Here is a 13,067-nt window from a genome sequence, read left to right on the forward strand (position 1 = left end):
ATCTGCAGCACCCACCTGTCCGAAGTGACTGTGCGCCAGTGAGAGTGGTGATGGCGAACCCTGCCTCCCACTGGCGTCACATGGGCCGAAAAGCACGGACTAGGAGGGTTTAGAGGCGGATGCTGCGGGGGCAGGTGTGGACTGGCTCCGCTTGCCTCCCCGACCGCCTCCACGGCGGTTTCCACGGCCGCCGCCGCGCTGGACGACAGTTTGCGGCGAGTGGCTGGCGGCACGCGTGGGGACGCCCCTTCCGTGGCCACGAAAGGAGCGAAAGGCAGCCACTTGCTGGCGCGGGGCCGAGAGGCCCAAGGACTTGGCCGTAGCCCTGGAGTCCTTAAAACGCTTGAGCGCGTGGTCTGCCTTGTCGCCAAAGAGGCGACGGCCATCGAACGGCATGTCCATGAGTGTATTCTGGACATCAGCCGAGAAGTTGGCGGACCTAAGTCAGGCGTGGCGTCGAATCGCCACCGTCGTAGCCATCGCTCTGCCCAGCGAGTCAGTGGTGTCCAGTCCGCACCTGATCGAATATTTCGCTGCGTCCCGGCCCTCCACCAGGGCTTGGCCGAGTTTGGCCCGTACCTCCAACGGGCACTCTGGCAGCAATTCCGCCACCGTTTCCCATATAGAATGGGTGTAACGGCCCAAGAGGCATGCGGTGTTGGAAGACCGCAGTCCACAGCTAAGGGACGAGAAGACCTTTTTGCCAAAGGCCTCGTACCTCTTGGATTCCCGATCAGGGGGTGCTGACGGGAAGGCGGTCTGGGAGTTAGAGGCCTGGATAACCAGACTCTCGGGGGGGGGGTGGGTGGACAGGAAACATGGGTCGCCCGGAGCCGGGCGGTGGCGTCTGGCCACGTTCCTATCTACAGGCGAACCTGTAGCGGGCCTGGACCAAGTGCCCAACAGAACGTCCGACAAGGCCTCATTAAACGGCAGCATTGGCTCCATGGAGCATGACTGCGGCTTAAGGACCTCAGTGAGGAGATTAGTCCTCACGGCCGCGACGGGGAGCTCAAGGCCCAAGGCCTTAGCAGCCCTCATCAACACCACACTATATGTAGCGCCCTCCTCCGAAGCCACGGAAGGAGGAGAGACGAATCCAGTGTCTGGAGAGGTGTCCAGGCCACTGGCCTCCCCAAGCTCTCCTGTCCAGTCCATGCTAGACTGACATTCCCTTGTCAGAGGGTCCTCAGACCCCTCCCAGTCCTCCTCTTCCCTCATCTCCTAAGACTCAGGGTCGTTAGCGAATGAGGATGGTTCATAGGGATAGAAATCCCTGAACGGCGTCGGGATCGGCGCCGACTGGCGCTGTCCCGACGCCGGGACCCATAGAGAGGAGGTATTGGGGACGGCGTCGGCCGGGACCGACACCAGCGGGGACACCACACGGACCGACCCCGGGGGGGGTCGTAAGGTCCACCGGGGACGCTCCATCGCCCGACGAGGGCCGAACGGCACCCTGCGGCGTCGGACCCGAAGGCACCAACGACGCCGGGACCGCCGAACCCTGCGGCGCCGAGCCCGAGGGCAGCAGCGGCGTCGAGGCCGAAGCACCCGACGGCGTCGGGGTTGTACCCGACCCACTAGGGCCCCCAGACGGATTCACTGGGCCCGAAGGCGCCGCGGAACCCGTCGGGGAAGAAAGGGACCTCATGGCCATGAGGAAGCGCTCTATCTCCCCCGGCGTCGCGTTCAGCCCAGGGACCGGGGGGTATGGAGCCGAACGCGGCGCCCGCGACTCCTGAGGAGCCGCGTGGGCGGTGTCACCCGAACCCCCGACCGCATCGCGCGAGCGTCGGGGGGGAGTCGGAAGAGCGATGATGTCTCTTCGACTTCTTATGCTTCTTACCTGATGACTTGGACCCGGAGGAGTGGCGCCGACTCCCGGAGCTGTGACGGCTCCGCCCCCGCGACCTGTCCCTCGACCTCCCGTGGGACCGGGACCGGGACCTCAGCTGGCGCGGGGCCGACTGGCGGATCTCGAGTCACCTGCGGGACCGCTCCCGCCTGGCCTTCCTCGAGAGGGCCCGACAGTCGGAGCAGGCCTCGTCGTCATGGTCGACGCCCAAACACGTCAGGCACAGTCGGTGCGGATCCGTAACCGACATGAGTCGCTCGCAACCGCCGCAGTGCTTGAAGCCGGGCATCCCTAACGGCACCGTCGGAGTCGTGAAGACTTCGAAAGAGATCAAAAAGATCCAAAAAGTTAGTCAAAAAATGACCAGGGAACTGCTTTTTCCAGATCTGCGCTGGCTGGCGCGGAAAAAAGAAGAACTGACGTCAGCACGAGGAGGCGGCGTCTAAGTACTCCGACGACGTCATCACGGCGCCCACGACGCCGACGCGGAGCCGCAGACGACGCCGACCGACGCGCAAGGGTACTGCTACGCAAAACTTTCCTGATCCAGTCTGACGCCTGGGGATATTCTAAGGTAAGGAATCTATCACTAACGTGTCTCTTTCAGATATGGATTTCAAGATCCTCTGTAAGGTTCTGGCCACTCGATTGCTGCCCCAGTTGCTAGCTCTGGTCCATAGGGACCAGAACTGCTTCATTCCGACCAGCTATCCCCTCCTTAACCTCCGATGGCTCTATCATGTCTTATATCACCTGGCAGTGCCGTCCTTACCGGGAGCCATGCTCAGGTCGGTGGACTTTGAAAAGGCCTTTGACACGGTTTGATGGGACCTTCTAATCGCGGTCATGCATCAAGTGTGACTGGGAGAGGGCTGGGTCAAATGGGTCACATTACTGAATTGTAGCCCGACAGCAAAAGCCAGGACAGGCACTCGGGTCTCCTGTCAATATGATAGATATTTTGGGGAACAAGGCAAGGTTGCCCATTGTCCTCCCCCCCTCCTGTTTGCATTGGCCATCAAGCCCTTGGAGGACTTTTATTTCGTCAGGAGGGCAGGGGCTGTGATATTGTCGTGGATGGCCTGCTTTATCTGATTGACGGCCCTGCTGGTGCCCCAGGTGCACCCTGATGGCTGGAGGAGTTTAGGACACTCTCAGGCCTATGAGTCAATAGGACCAAAACCTGTCTATTTCTGGTTACACAGGGGTCCAGCAACCTCTGGACTACCCTCCGGTCTTGACCTGATCCCCTTCAACTTTTAAATATCTGGGTATTTAGGTGTACCACAGTCTGGAAGATTTAAGATGGCAACTTGGGAGGGGTGCTCCAATCCCTTAAGCCTAGCTTTCCTTTCTGGAGGTCCTTAGGATATTGGGCTTTCTCAAGAAAGCCTCCAGAAATATGAGACTGAAATACATTGAATTTAACTATGTCCACATGACATACCTGACACCCCATAGGTTTCAGGTCACTTATTGATGGGAGCCACCTAAATTTCCCAGGTGTAGCCACCCAGATGCAGACTTGTCACATGGCGTGAAGCTGCCCCACTCTACAGCTGTTCTGAAACATGACATTCCTCAGATTGCACACTACACTGGGTTGCACTCTTCCGTGCACAATTGAGACTTGCCTTCTCTGGGGTTTCCCAGACCCAAAGCGTGGAAGGTAGACACTAGGTTGTTGGACATAGCCCTTATGTTATCCAAGAGACGAATTGCAATGGTGTGGAAGTCTATAGTGGGAACTGTTCTGGGAACCTGGGTGAGGGATGTTACCAGGTGGATTAGAGATGTGGAGAGGGCCTTGCTTAGGGAAGACGCATGTTGGGTGCGGTGACTCCCAATAGCTGGTCTGTGGACAGAGGTTATGGAGAGCTGGGAAAACCCAGAGGAGGATGTGGGGGTCACAGCCTGAGGAGTAGAATGAGCTAGTTGATGGAGATCATGGCAGGGACTTAGGTGTTTAAGTAGGAGTGAGTGCACACAGGGGAGAACAGGCCCCCAATAGCTGGTCTGTGGACAGAGGTTATGGAGAGCTGGGAAAACCCAGAGGAGGATGTGGGGGTCACAGCCTGAGGAGTAGAATGAGCTAGTTGATGGAGATCATGGCAGGGACTTAGGTGTTTAAGTAGGAGTGAGTGCACACAGGGGAGAACAGGCCCCCTTATATTTGGGGTACTCCGCCCCCTCTCACCTGTTATGATCTCCGAGTACCCTAGCGCTACCCCCTCCATTCCCTGCCCTCTGGATGTGGTGAGACTTCCCTGATATATTACCGTCCCATTGATACCCACTCAAGTGTGCCCTCTCTGATGTTACTCCTCACATGAAGGAAATGCTCACCCTGAGACAGTTCTGTTTTTTTCTGATGTTATTTTAAATGTTTCCCCCTTACCTCTCTCCTGTCCCAAGGTCATACAGGCCACATGGGACATAGCAATTTTTATACTATCACATAGGCTCTGCTTAGGTTGAGTTGGCAAACATATTACGGGACAGGCCCAGATCGCTACTCTGGACTATTTTAGTCATCACGAGAGACTTGTATGCTTATTCCTTTCTCCTGCTATGTCTTTGTCTCACATGCTCATTACTTGTTACTGGACCAATCTCGCTGAGGCACAGTCCTGAATACTAGCAAAATGCCAATAACATATGTTTAAAAAAACAAGTTGGAGCGCTGAATGCTGCAATGAACATGACCGTATGATAAAAAAATGATATGCTCATGTACTGTTAGGAAACGAAAATGTGTCAACAAAAGAAAGGCAGTGCAAATTCCTTTTCAGGAGTGCCTTGGTCTTTGATTTGCCCAGAAGCTGCTTGCTGTTTCTGTTTATCATTGCTCAAATGACCAATCTGTCAATTTATTTATGCTCCTATCTTTGTGGTTACAAACTATTCCAGCAGTGCTATCCATATGTAAGATAGTGGAACTGGGGAAAAAAATGGTGGGAGTCTATTTTATCTACAGAACAGGCAAATCACCCTATAGGAGAGAATGCAGAGCATTTTCAGAGGTTTCTTTACTTCCTCCTTCCTTGCTCATCACCCCCTAACCAGACAGTACAAAAGTCACAACTCAAGGTTCATTCCAATAGGTGGACAGAATTTGCGCTCATGTATACACTATTCATCACTTACCAGAAGTCAAACACAAAACCCTCAGCATTGTGCATGCACACCACCCCACAATTTGCACTTTCCTCTTTTGCAACTCACTCTCATTACTCTTTGCACGCACCATTATTTCCAGCATTTGTATAGCCCTTCTAATCCCGGACAAGGGCCCGGAGTGGTAAGGGTTGGTCGAATAAGGCGCCACCCAGTTTATCATCAATTGTTTCTACATTGATGTGCACATTTGCCTCAATTTGAACACCTGATGTGGACAATGGCCAAAGGATAGTAGGTGCTGCCCCACAATTTTAATAAACAAAGCAACCTCGGGTTAGACACTTTAGTCTTGAATGAGGATTCCTCAAAAGATAAGCGTAAATAACACTCATAGGGAGAGAACAATTTCTCACATATTATCTGAGTGTTTAGGATCAGAGCTAACACTTGTTTATGTTTCCTTTGCTTCTATTCTCATCCCTTGAGTACTGCATCTTCATGGCTCACTTAGGACACTTTTCTTTGAGTTTCTTCTTCTTTACTGGAACTTTAAAAAAATATCTTTTATTTAAAAACTGTTGCATATAATACCGGGGGAATCGGAATGGAAATTTGAAGTTATATTGCTAGAAGACAGCTACATAAGGCTTTTCCCCTTAGGATGAGCAACAAATGAAAATATCTATGATCAACAGCTGTAACAAAAATAAAAACACAAATGTACTCATGTACTTAACTGAATTATTATGATTTCACAAACAGAACCAGTTCAGTGTATCGGTTTCATATAACATGTATAAATGTAAACAAGGAAAACTCTTACAGCATTTATCAAAGTGCAATCGTAAGAAACAACTAAAAAGTTAACAACATGCATCAGTGATGTAACTGTACCTCTTTGCAACTTGCAAAAAAGACGATGCTCTTTTTCTTCAGGTGATTTCGTATGAATGAGTACAACATGTTAATTTTTTGAGATAGTTCACAAACTACATAGTTTTGTTCCAAAGTTGCCGGAGTACTGAAAGAAAAAAAAAAAAAAAAAAGAAGATGTTCTGGTCAGAAAAACAATTTTTTTATGGCGAAAAGTTAGATAGTTCATAAGGTTGCCTGTTACATAACAGACAAACCCAATTGGGTGACACATTTTAACTCTAAGACTAACAAAATTTGCCAAGTCGCCAGGTAGGGGCACATGTATCATCTGTTTTTTTAGTCGCAAACGCTGAGATTCTCAAAAAAAGCAGAGTTTGCGACAAACAATTTGGAAAATGCGATGTATGATTGAAATCGCATCGCAAAATTAAGGAATCACAAAATTAAGGAATCGCAAAATTTGCGATTCCTTCATTTTGCGTCACCATTTAAGTAATCTCAAATTGCTATTCCTTAAACTATGTATGAAGCACCCAAGCTGTGCGATTACTAATTAAGAAATCGCAAATTACCACCATCTTGAAGTTTGTGGTAATTTGCGATTTCTTTCACAAATGCACTTTTTGCCTTAGGGCATGTATGTGCGCCATATGCACACATGTAAATTTCAGGGGTGCATCAGGGTGTCCTTATGACACACTTGCACCCTTGAAATTATTCTCAATTTGCGATTCTCAAATTGCGAATCACAAATTGAGGTTGGCTTCACATTCATTCCTAAGGGCCTCCTTGCCCATAGAAATGAATGGGAAAGTATTCCTTAATTGCGATTTCGCAATTTGCGAATCGCAATTAAGGAAAACGAAGAAATCGCTAAAAAAGTGTGATTTTTTACATACATCCCATTTTGCAATTCTCAAATAGCGATTCTCAAAAAATCGCTACTTGAGAATCGCAAACACGAATGTTGATACATCTGCCCCTAGTCTTTTAATGCAGATCGTGCATTGTATCCATCTTCACAATTGCTTTACTATTTTCATTTCAGACCTTTTTAGTTCCGGTGAGAGTCGCTCTAGTGGTCTTCCAGATCTCACTTAAAAGCATGGAGAGGGGATGCAGATATTACATACGTGATTTCATAGATTGTACTTTCAAGTCATAATTGGCTAAGCATTCTTTGTCATGGTGCTGGCCAGGAACTATAGGGTGGACGTGTCATGGGGAGCCCCACACTTCCTTGGTTGAGCACTGCAGAGCAATGAACTGCCAGCAACATTGGAGAATTAGTTATTCTTTTTAATCTTTGTTTCTATGCTCGAATGAAAGCCTGATTCTACTACTGGGTTTTATACTGCAGACTGGAACAATCTCTTCAAGAGCATCTCCTAAATCAGTTACAACACTGAAATCGTTGCGACTTTCCCCAGTATGCAAACTCACTATTTGTTTTTATTACAAGCTGCCTTTATTTTACTCACTACTGGATGGCCGCTGGATGATCACTATTGATACATCAACGCTGAAAGACTATAAGAACCCGCAAGCCTTCAGCGGAAGATGGTGCACTCAGGCACCTTATTTTAGAATGCGCATCTAAGAAGTTAGATTATTATATGGGGTTGGTGTCTATTCACCTCAAGAAATAATCCCAAACCTTTTATGGGTGGACCCTCATAGTCACTAAATTATCCTGAGCTCAACACCCTGGTATGGCACAGAGCAGACAGGATTGACTTAGGGCGTGAATTATTTATGCAGTACCAAAATAGTTTTAAAAAACTGAAAATGGCAAGCAATAAAAAAAAAAATCAAATTAGAAAAATAGGACACACTTTAATAAACTAAATTTACACCAAAATTACAAAAATCCAATTTGGGGAACTGGAGATGTACAAGATTTCGGGGAAAAGTGTAGGAAGATGGCTCTTTATATAGTGAACTAAAAAGAGGTATTCTGTGAAAAGAGTCCAGGCAAACCCCAATAGTTTACAAAGGCACAAATAACCCAAATGCTCTTTTTTGGGGTGGTGTGGGAGAGCTGGAAAGCTTATCAGAGGGTCGTGTAAAGCATTTATTGCACACACAAAGGAAGTGAGTGAGACATAGACTCAATAACGAAATCCGGCACCATTTTATAAAAACATTTTTATTTTTATATGAATTTAGATACCAAGATAGTCGGAATTGGGTAAGTAGTTTTCAATTTATGAATTTTTACATGTTTCAAAAGTCGACAGTGCAATTTTTGTAGCGGTATTGTTATCATATGTGAGAAAAACATATACTGCATTTGGCACTGCTCAGCGACTTTTTCAGAACTTAAGGTGAGTGTGAGGTGGGGTCAAAGACAACACCAGCACATCACCTCGAACGGTAGTCCGTGTGAACCCACAGGGAGGCTCTGTCCTTGAGATGCTGAGGCACATAGGGAAACAGTTGGTCCCCTGCTCCTCAGGCTGTAGGGCTCGGCGAGGTGCTGTCTTTCGGCGTCTGGTCCGTGCTGCAGGAGATACTCGCGGTTGAAGGGTCAAGCACAAAGAGGCTGGGAATTCATTGGCACTGTCACCTCCCTTGGACTCGAGCTGTGGGGTGCAGGAGCAGAGGAACATTGAGGTGTCGCATGGCGGCAGTGGGAGATTTACTCTTTGTCTTTGTTCTGCAGAAAAGGGGAAAATAGGACAGGTGGGCCACTCTCTATGTGGGTCGCACTGTCCCTGGAGTCCCTAGAAATGCAGGTCGATCTTCTTCTGCATCGGTGCCCGCGCTGGACACAACCAGCCTTGCTTTCTGTAAGGGGTCTGGTACCCCAGGTACTCTTACAGTGCGGCTCAAGCCGGTCCTGGCGTCCCCACACTTGGAGGGAGGACAGATCTGACCTGTGGGAGCAGTGACCTCTTCCTGGGTGGTTACAGCGTCAGTAGTCCCGGTAAGCGACAGGACCATGAACCGGACCTTGCTTCTAAGTGCCTGATGGGAAGTAGCTCCCCTACTCCACAAGAGTTCTCTGGCGATTTACAGCGCACTGGGAGCCCTCTGGGTTTCTAGTAGTCTGCACAGCGGCAGGACAAGTTGGTTTCTCCATGAGGGTCGGGGGCAGCAGGCAGGCAGACGAGTTAGCACCACAACAGTGGTTGCTCCACTGTTCTTGTATCAGCAATCTTCTTTGTCCACTCCTTTTTGCCTGTGGAATCTGAAGTCCTGGTATCAGGGATGCCACCTACATACTGTATTTACGGTTGGTTGTTACAGGGACTGTCAGGTGGTAGCCAGTGGGTTACCTACCTTTAGGGTGACTACACCCTGTATAAGACCATTTCCTGACCCAGAGAAACTAATTCCACACAAAAAACAAGATGGTGCAATTTTCCTAGACGTGTGCACAGCCTTAGGGACAAGCACTCGTCAGCAGCAGGCTGGACTACGGCAATGCCCTCTACACGGGAACCACGGCCAGACTCCAGAGAAGACTCCAACACTTACAAAATGCCTTCCCACGCCTCATCCTCGGAATCCCTCTCAACACCGCCACATGACCGCGCACCTGAGAGACCTGCACTGGCTCCTGATCAACAAGAAGATCACCTTCAAACTCCTCACCTATGCTCACAATGCACTCCAGAACACCGGACCAGCATACCTCAACGAACGTCTCGTCTTCAACACCCCGAACCGCCATCTCCGCTCTGCCGACCTCGCCCTCGCCCCACGCATCCGCCCAACGACCACCGGGGGCAGATCATTCTCCCACCTCGCCGCCAAGACATGGAACTCCCTCCCCACCCACGACAGACCCAGGACCTGCTGACCTTCAGGAGACTCCTCAAGGCCTGGCTGTTCGATCAATTGCTGCTTCATCCCCCTCCCTTTCCAGCGCTTTGAGACCCTCACAGATAATTAGCGCGCTCTATAAATTTTTGATTTATTGATTGATTGATTGATTGATTGATTAGGGACGGTACTAGCCTGAACACTCCTCTTGACTAGCTAATTTTACCGCCTGGCCTGATGCCAGATGGGCCCTGGGCAGGGTTGGCACTTACCCTGTCTGGGGGGGAAGCCTTGGGTCGAATATCAAAGGTACAGAGGCCTTTGAAGTCTCCTGCCTTTATATGCTGTTTTACCTAGCAATCCTGCTTGGAGGAGGTATAAACACTTCCTGCTAGAGCAGGCATTGTTTCTGTTCTCTGAGCGTGGGGCTGTAACCTCTTAGAGGGGTCAACAACCGGTCTGTGGTGGCAGGCTGGTCTAGTATGGTTCAGGAGGCACATCTAAGGAACCTTCTGGGTACATGCATTAATAAATGCATCACAGGAACCAGTGTGGGTTTATTAATACATGGTGTTTGATACCAAACACCATAGGTTTCAGTGTGGGTTTCAATGTAGCTGGGAACCTCGTTCTGACTAGTGCCCAGTATATACCTTAAGATGGCTTTCCTTTTCACTTGTACGATCTAGTAATTGAACTGGACAGCACAGTGGCATATCTGCTCATGCAGACATGGCAACACATGTAATATAATGCACCCTGCCTTAGGGCTGGAAGGCCTGCTGTAGTGGAACTTACAAATATTTCATGCAGTGTCGGGGACATGGTCTGCACCATTTCACACAGCCTGCAATAGTAGTTGGCATGAGTCTGGTGGTGGGTCCCTTAGGGTGGCATAATACATGATGCAGCCCTTAGAGACCTTCTTTAGCACCAACGCTCTAGGTACTAGGGGTACCATATACAAGGGACTTAAAAGGGTGCTAAAGGTCTTGCCAATTGTGTCCCAAATGCACATTTACTTTGTTTTTGGGAAAAAACACTGCCACTTGGGACCTGGTTATTAAAAACCCAGTGCACTTCAGTCAAAGTTGCAGCAAATACCAGGCAGAAAATTGGGGTGACCATGTCAAAAAAGGGCACTCTCCTACAAGGGCAAGAAGCTTATTCTTCTCAATGGATGTGTTAAGTTAACCAGCCACTCATTTCTCAAATGCTTTGCCCAGCTGTGCCATTTGAAGACAGGCTTAAATTTAGAGAGTTGATTAGAGTCAGCATAAAATGTTGATGAAATTACATAAAAGGCTTCAATCCACATTACTGTGGCATAAGGTACCTGATCTGAAGAAAGAAGGAGATGGAAGGAGAAACAGTAGCATAGACACAAACAAAGGATCCAAACATGAAATAAGTAGGTTCTGATCTACATGAAGTGAGGAAAAAAATTTGACTAGTGAGGGATAGAAGTGTAACTTGTAGGACATATATGTGGGTTCGCAGTACTGGTACGTACATTTCTGTATTCAAATAACTATGGAAGATGTTTACGGTCCCCGCCACCAAGCGGTTGAGAATTGGAAAGCTTTAAGAACACTGCAGCTTTCAAAGGAACATTAAAAGGCACCTTTCCTACCTTAACAGTTGCAAGGCACCCCTTAACAGTATACCTGGTTCCCACCTAGCGCCACTGAAAAGCATCTCACCAGCAGTAAAAGGCCAACTGAAAGTTTTAAAGTAGTGTGACCTCATCACCCAATCCTGGCAGAGGGGCACTGGCTAGCACTACAGTCTCAGATCATCTGCAAGATATGCGCATCATCAACAGGGGTATTCACACTAGACAAAGCCCAAGCGGACCAAACAAAAGTAATCAATCTCAGGATGCCAAAGTAACAACCAAAGAAATAATCAAATATGTTATGTATCAGAAGGGACCAAAAAGGGAGAGACTAGAAAAAAAATCTACTCACACGTACAAAGTATGTGGGATTTCACCCTGTCCCAGATCATGCTCACCCCTTCGCCGATATAATTTAGGAAAATAATTGAACTCTCATCTCACTAAAATACATCTCATCCGCCACTGCTAAGGAATTCCCTGGCTCCCTCCTCTTGCCCCCAGGTCTGAACTGCAGAGAGAACTTTCCTCTGCGCCTCACTCTCATTGTTTAATCGATGACCTGATCGCAACATTGCCTTACACTATTTATCACTATACTGCATCACAGCTTAGAATAGTACTATGTAAAGTTGAATATACACACAGCAAAATGAAAACAGACATTTACCTTGAGTAAACAGTACAGGCTGAGCATGAATATTTTGGCCAAACACAATCGTATGAGAACTGTAAATGTAAGAGTTTGTGCAAACTACACAAATTTGGCAAGCACTTGGTTCAGGGAACAGAACAGTAAAGAGCAATCTGAATAATACTGTCTATATCTTCCCAAAAAAGGATTTAAACAAAAAATAATCACCTGAATTTTGCTTTATCATGAACCCAAACATATTCTGGGTCCTTTAGACTCAGACGTGCCAGGTCCTTTACAGATTTTGTCTGTGTGGCAGAGAAAAGCAGTGTTTGACGTTTCTTGGGCAAATTTTCTATGATAGCATTCATGGTATCAGCAAAACCCATATCCAGTATTCTATCAGCTTCATCGAGAACTAAAAAAAAAACAGGATGACAGTTCAAAGTCTTTACATTATAGGTTAATGACAGAACTATAAATAATGATGTACCCAATAACACCACATACAGTGCCAGAGTACTTTATCTGAACAACTAATCTTAAGTCGCTGCAATTTTAAAAACAGCAGTAAAATTAGATCCATAAATGTTGTCATCTGTCGCCAAGAACAAAAGAAAATTGAGATCTGGCACTGTAAACTTTCCAAAAGAATGGTTTATGTTGTTACATATTACAATAGACACAAGAGAATATTAATTTCAGAAAATATGTTAAACTATTAATTACAGAAAATATGTTATCACAGCTCTTTTATCTGTAACATGTTCCTAAGCCTAGAATATGTATATGTTCAGGCAAATGAAAGATCAGGGGAATGCAAAAGAAATTCTAAAGTAAAGCCAGCAGTACTGAACTTCCAAAAGAATCCTCTAAACTAAGCTTGAGATGCAAGCACTTAAAGCAGGATATTTAGCAAACCAAAAACCTTGAACATCATTCTCAAAGACATACCTTTTAAAAACATATTTCAGTGTTGTCGTTTACTTACTCAACATTTGAAGATTAGAGGCATGGAAAAAAGAAGTTTCATCCATGTGCTGTAGAAGTCGTCCTGGCGTACAAATCAAAACATTTGTGCGATGGATACTTGCTGATTCTTGTTTCAAGTCCTAAAATATAACAATGTGAAAAAGAGGCAATAATGAGCTCTTTGTATTTTCAATATACACAGAAGTCTGTTTCTCAGC

General features: G+C 47.3%; 1 protein-coding gene across 1 annotated transcript in view; it reads right to left on the reverse strand.

The window, feature by feature from the left end:
* DDX10 (DEAD-box helicase 10) overlaps window positions 1-13,067 on the reverse strand; it is an 832,256-nt gene that overhangs the window by 778,256 nt on the left and 40,933 nt on the right. The window contains exons 5-7 of the mRNA XM_086935230.1: window positions 12,869-12,989; window positions 12,106-12,295; window positions 5,873-5,999 (exon numbers count right to left, since the gene is read on the reverse strand). Coding sequence (XP_086791356.1) covers window positions 5,873-5,999; window positions 12,106-12,295; window positions 12,869-12,989 — 438 coding nt within the window. The remainder of the gene's footprint in view (window positions 1-5,872; window positions 6,000-12,105; window positions 12,296-12,868; window positions 12,990-13,067) is intronic.

The sequence above is a fragment of the Lissotriton vulgaris genome, chromosome 8, assembly GCF_964263255.1.
Source record: "Lissotriton vulgaris chromosome 8, aLisVul1.2, whole genome shotgun sequence".
NCBI lineage: Eukaryota > Metazoa > Chordata > Amphibia > Caudata > Salamandridae > Lissotriton > Lissotriton vulgaris.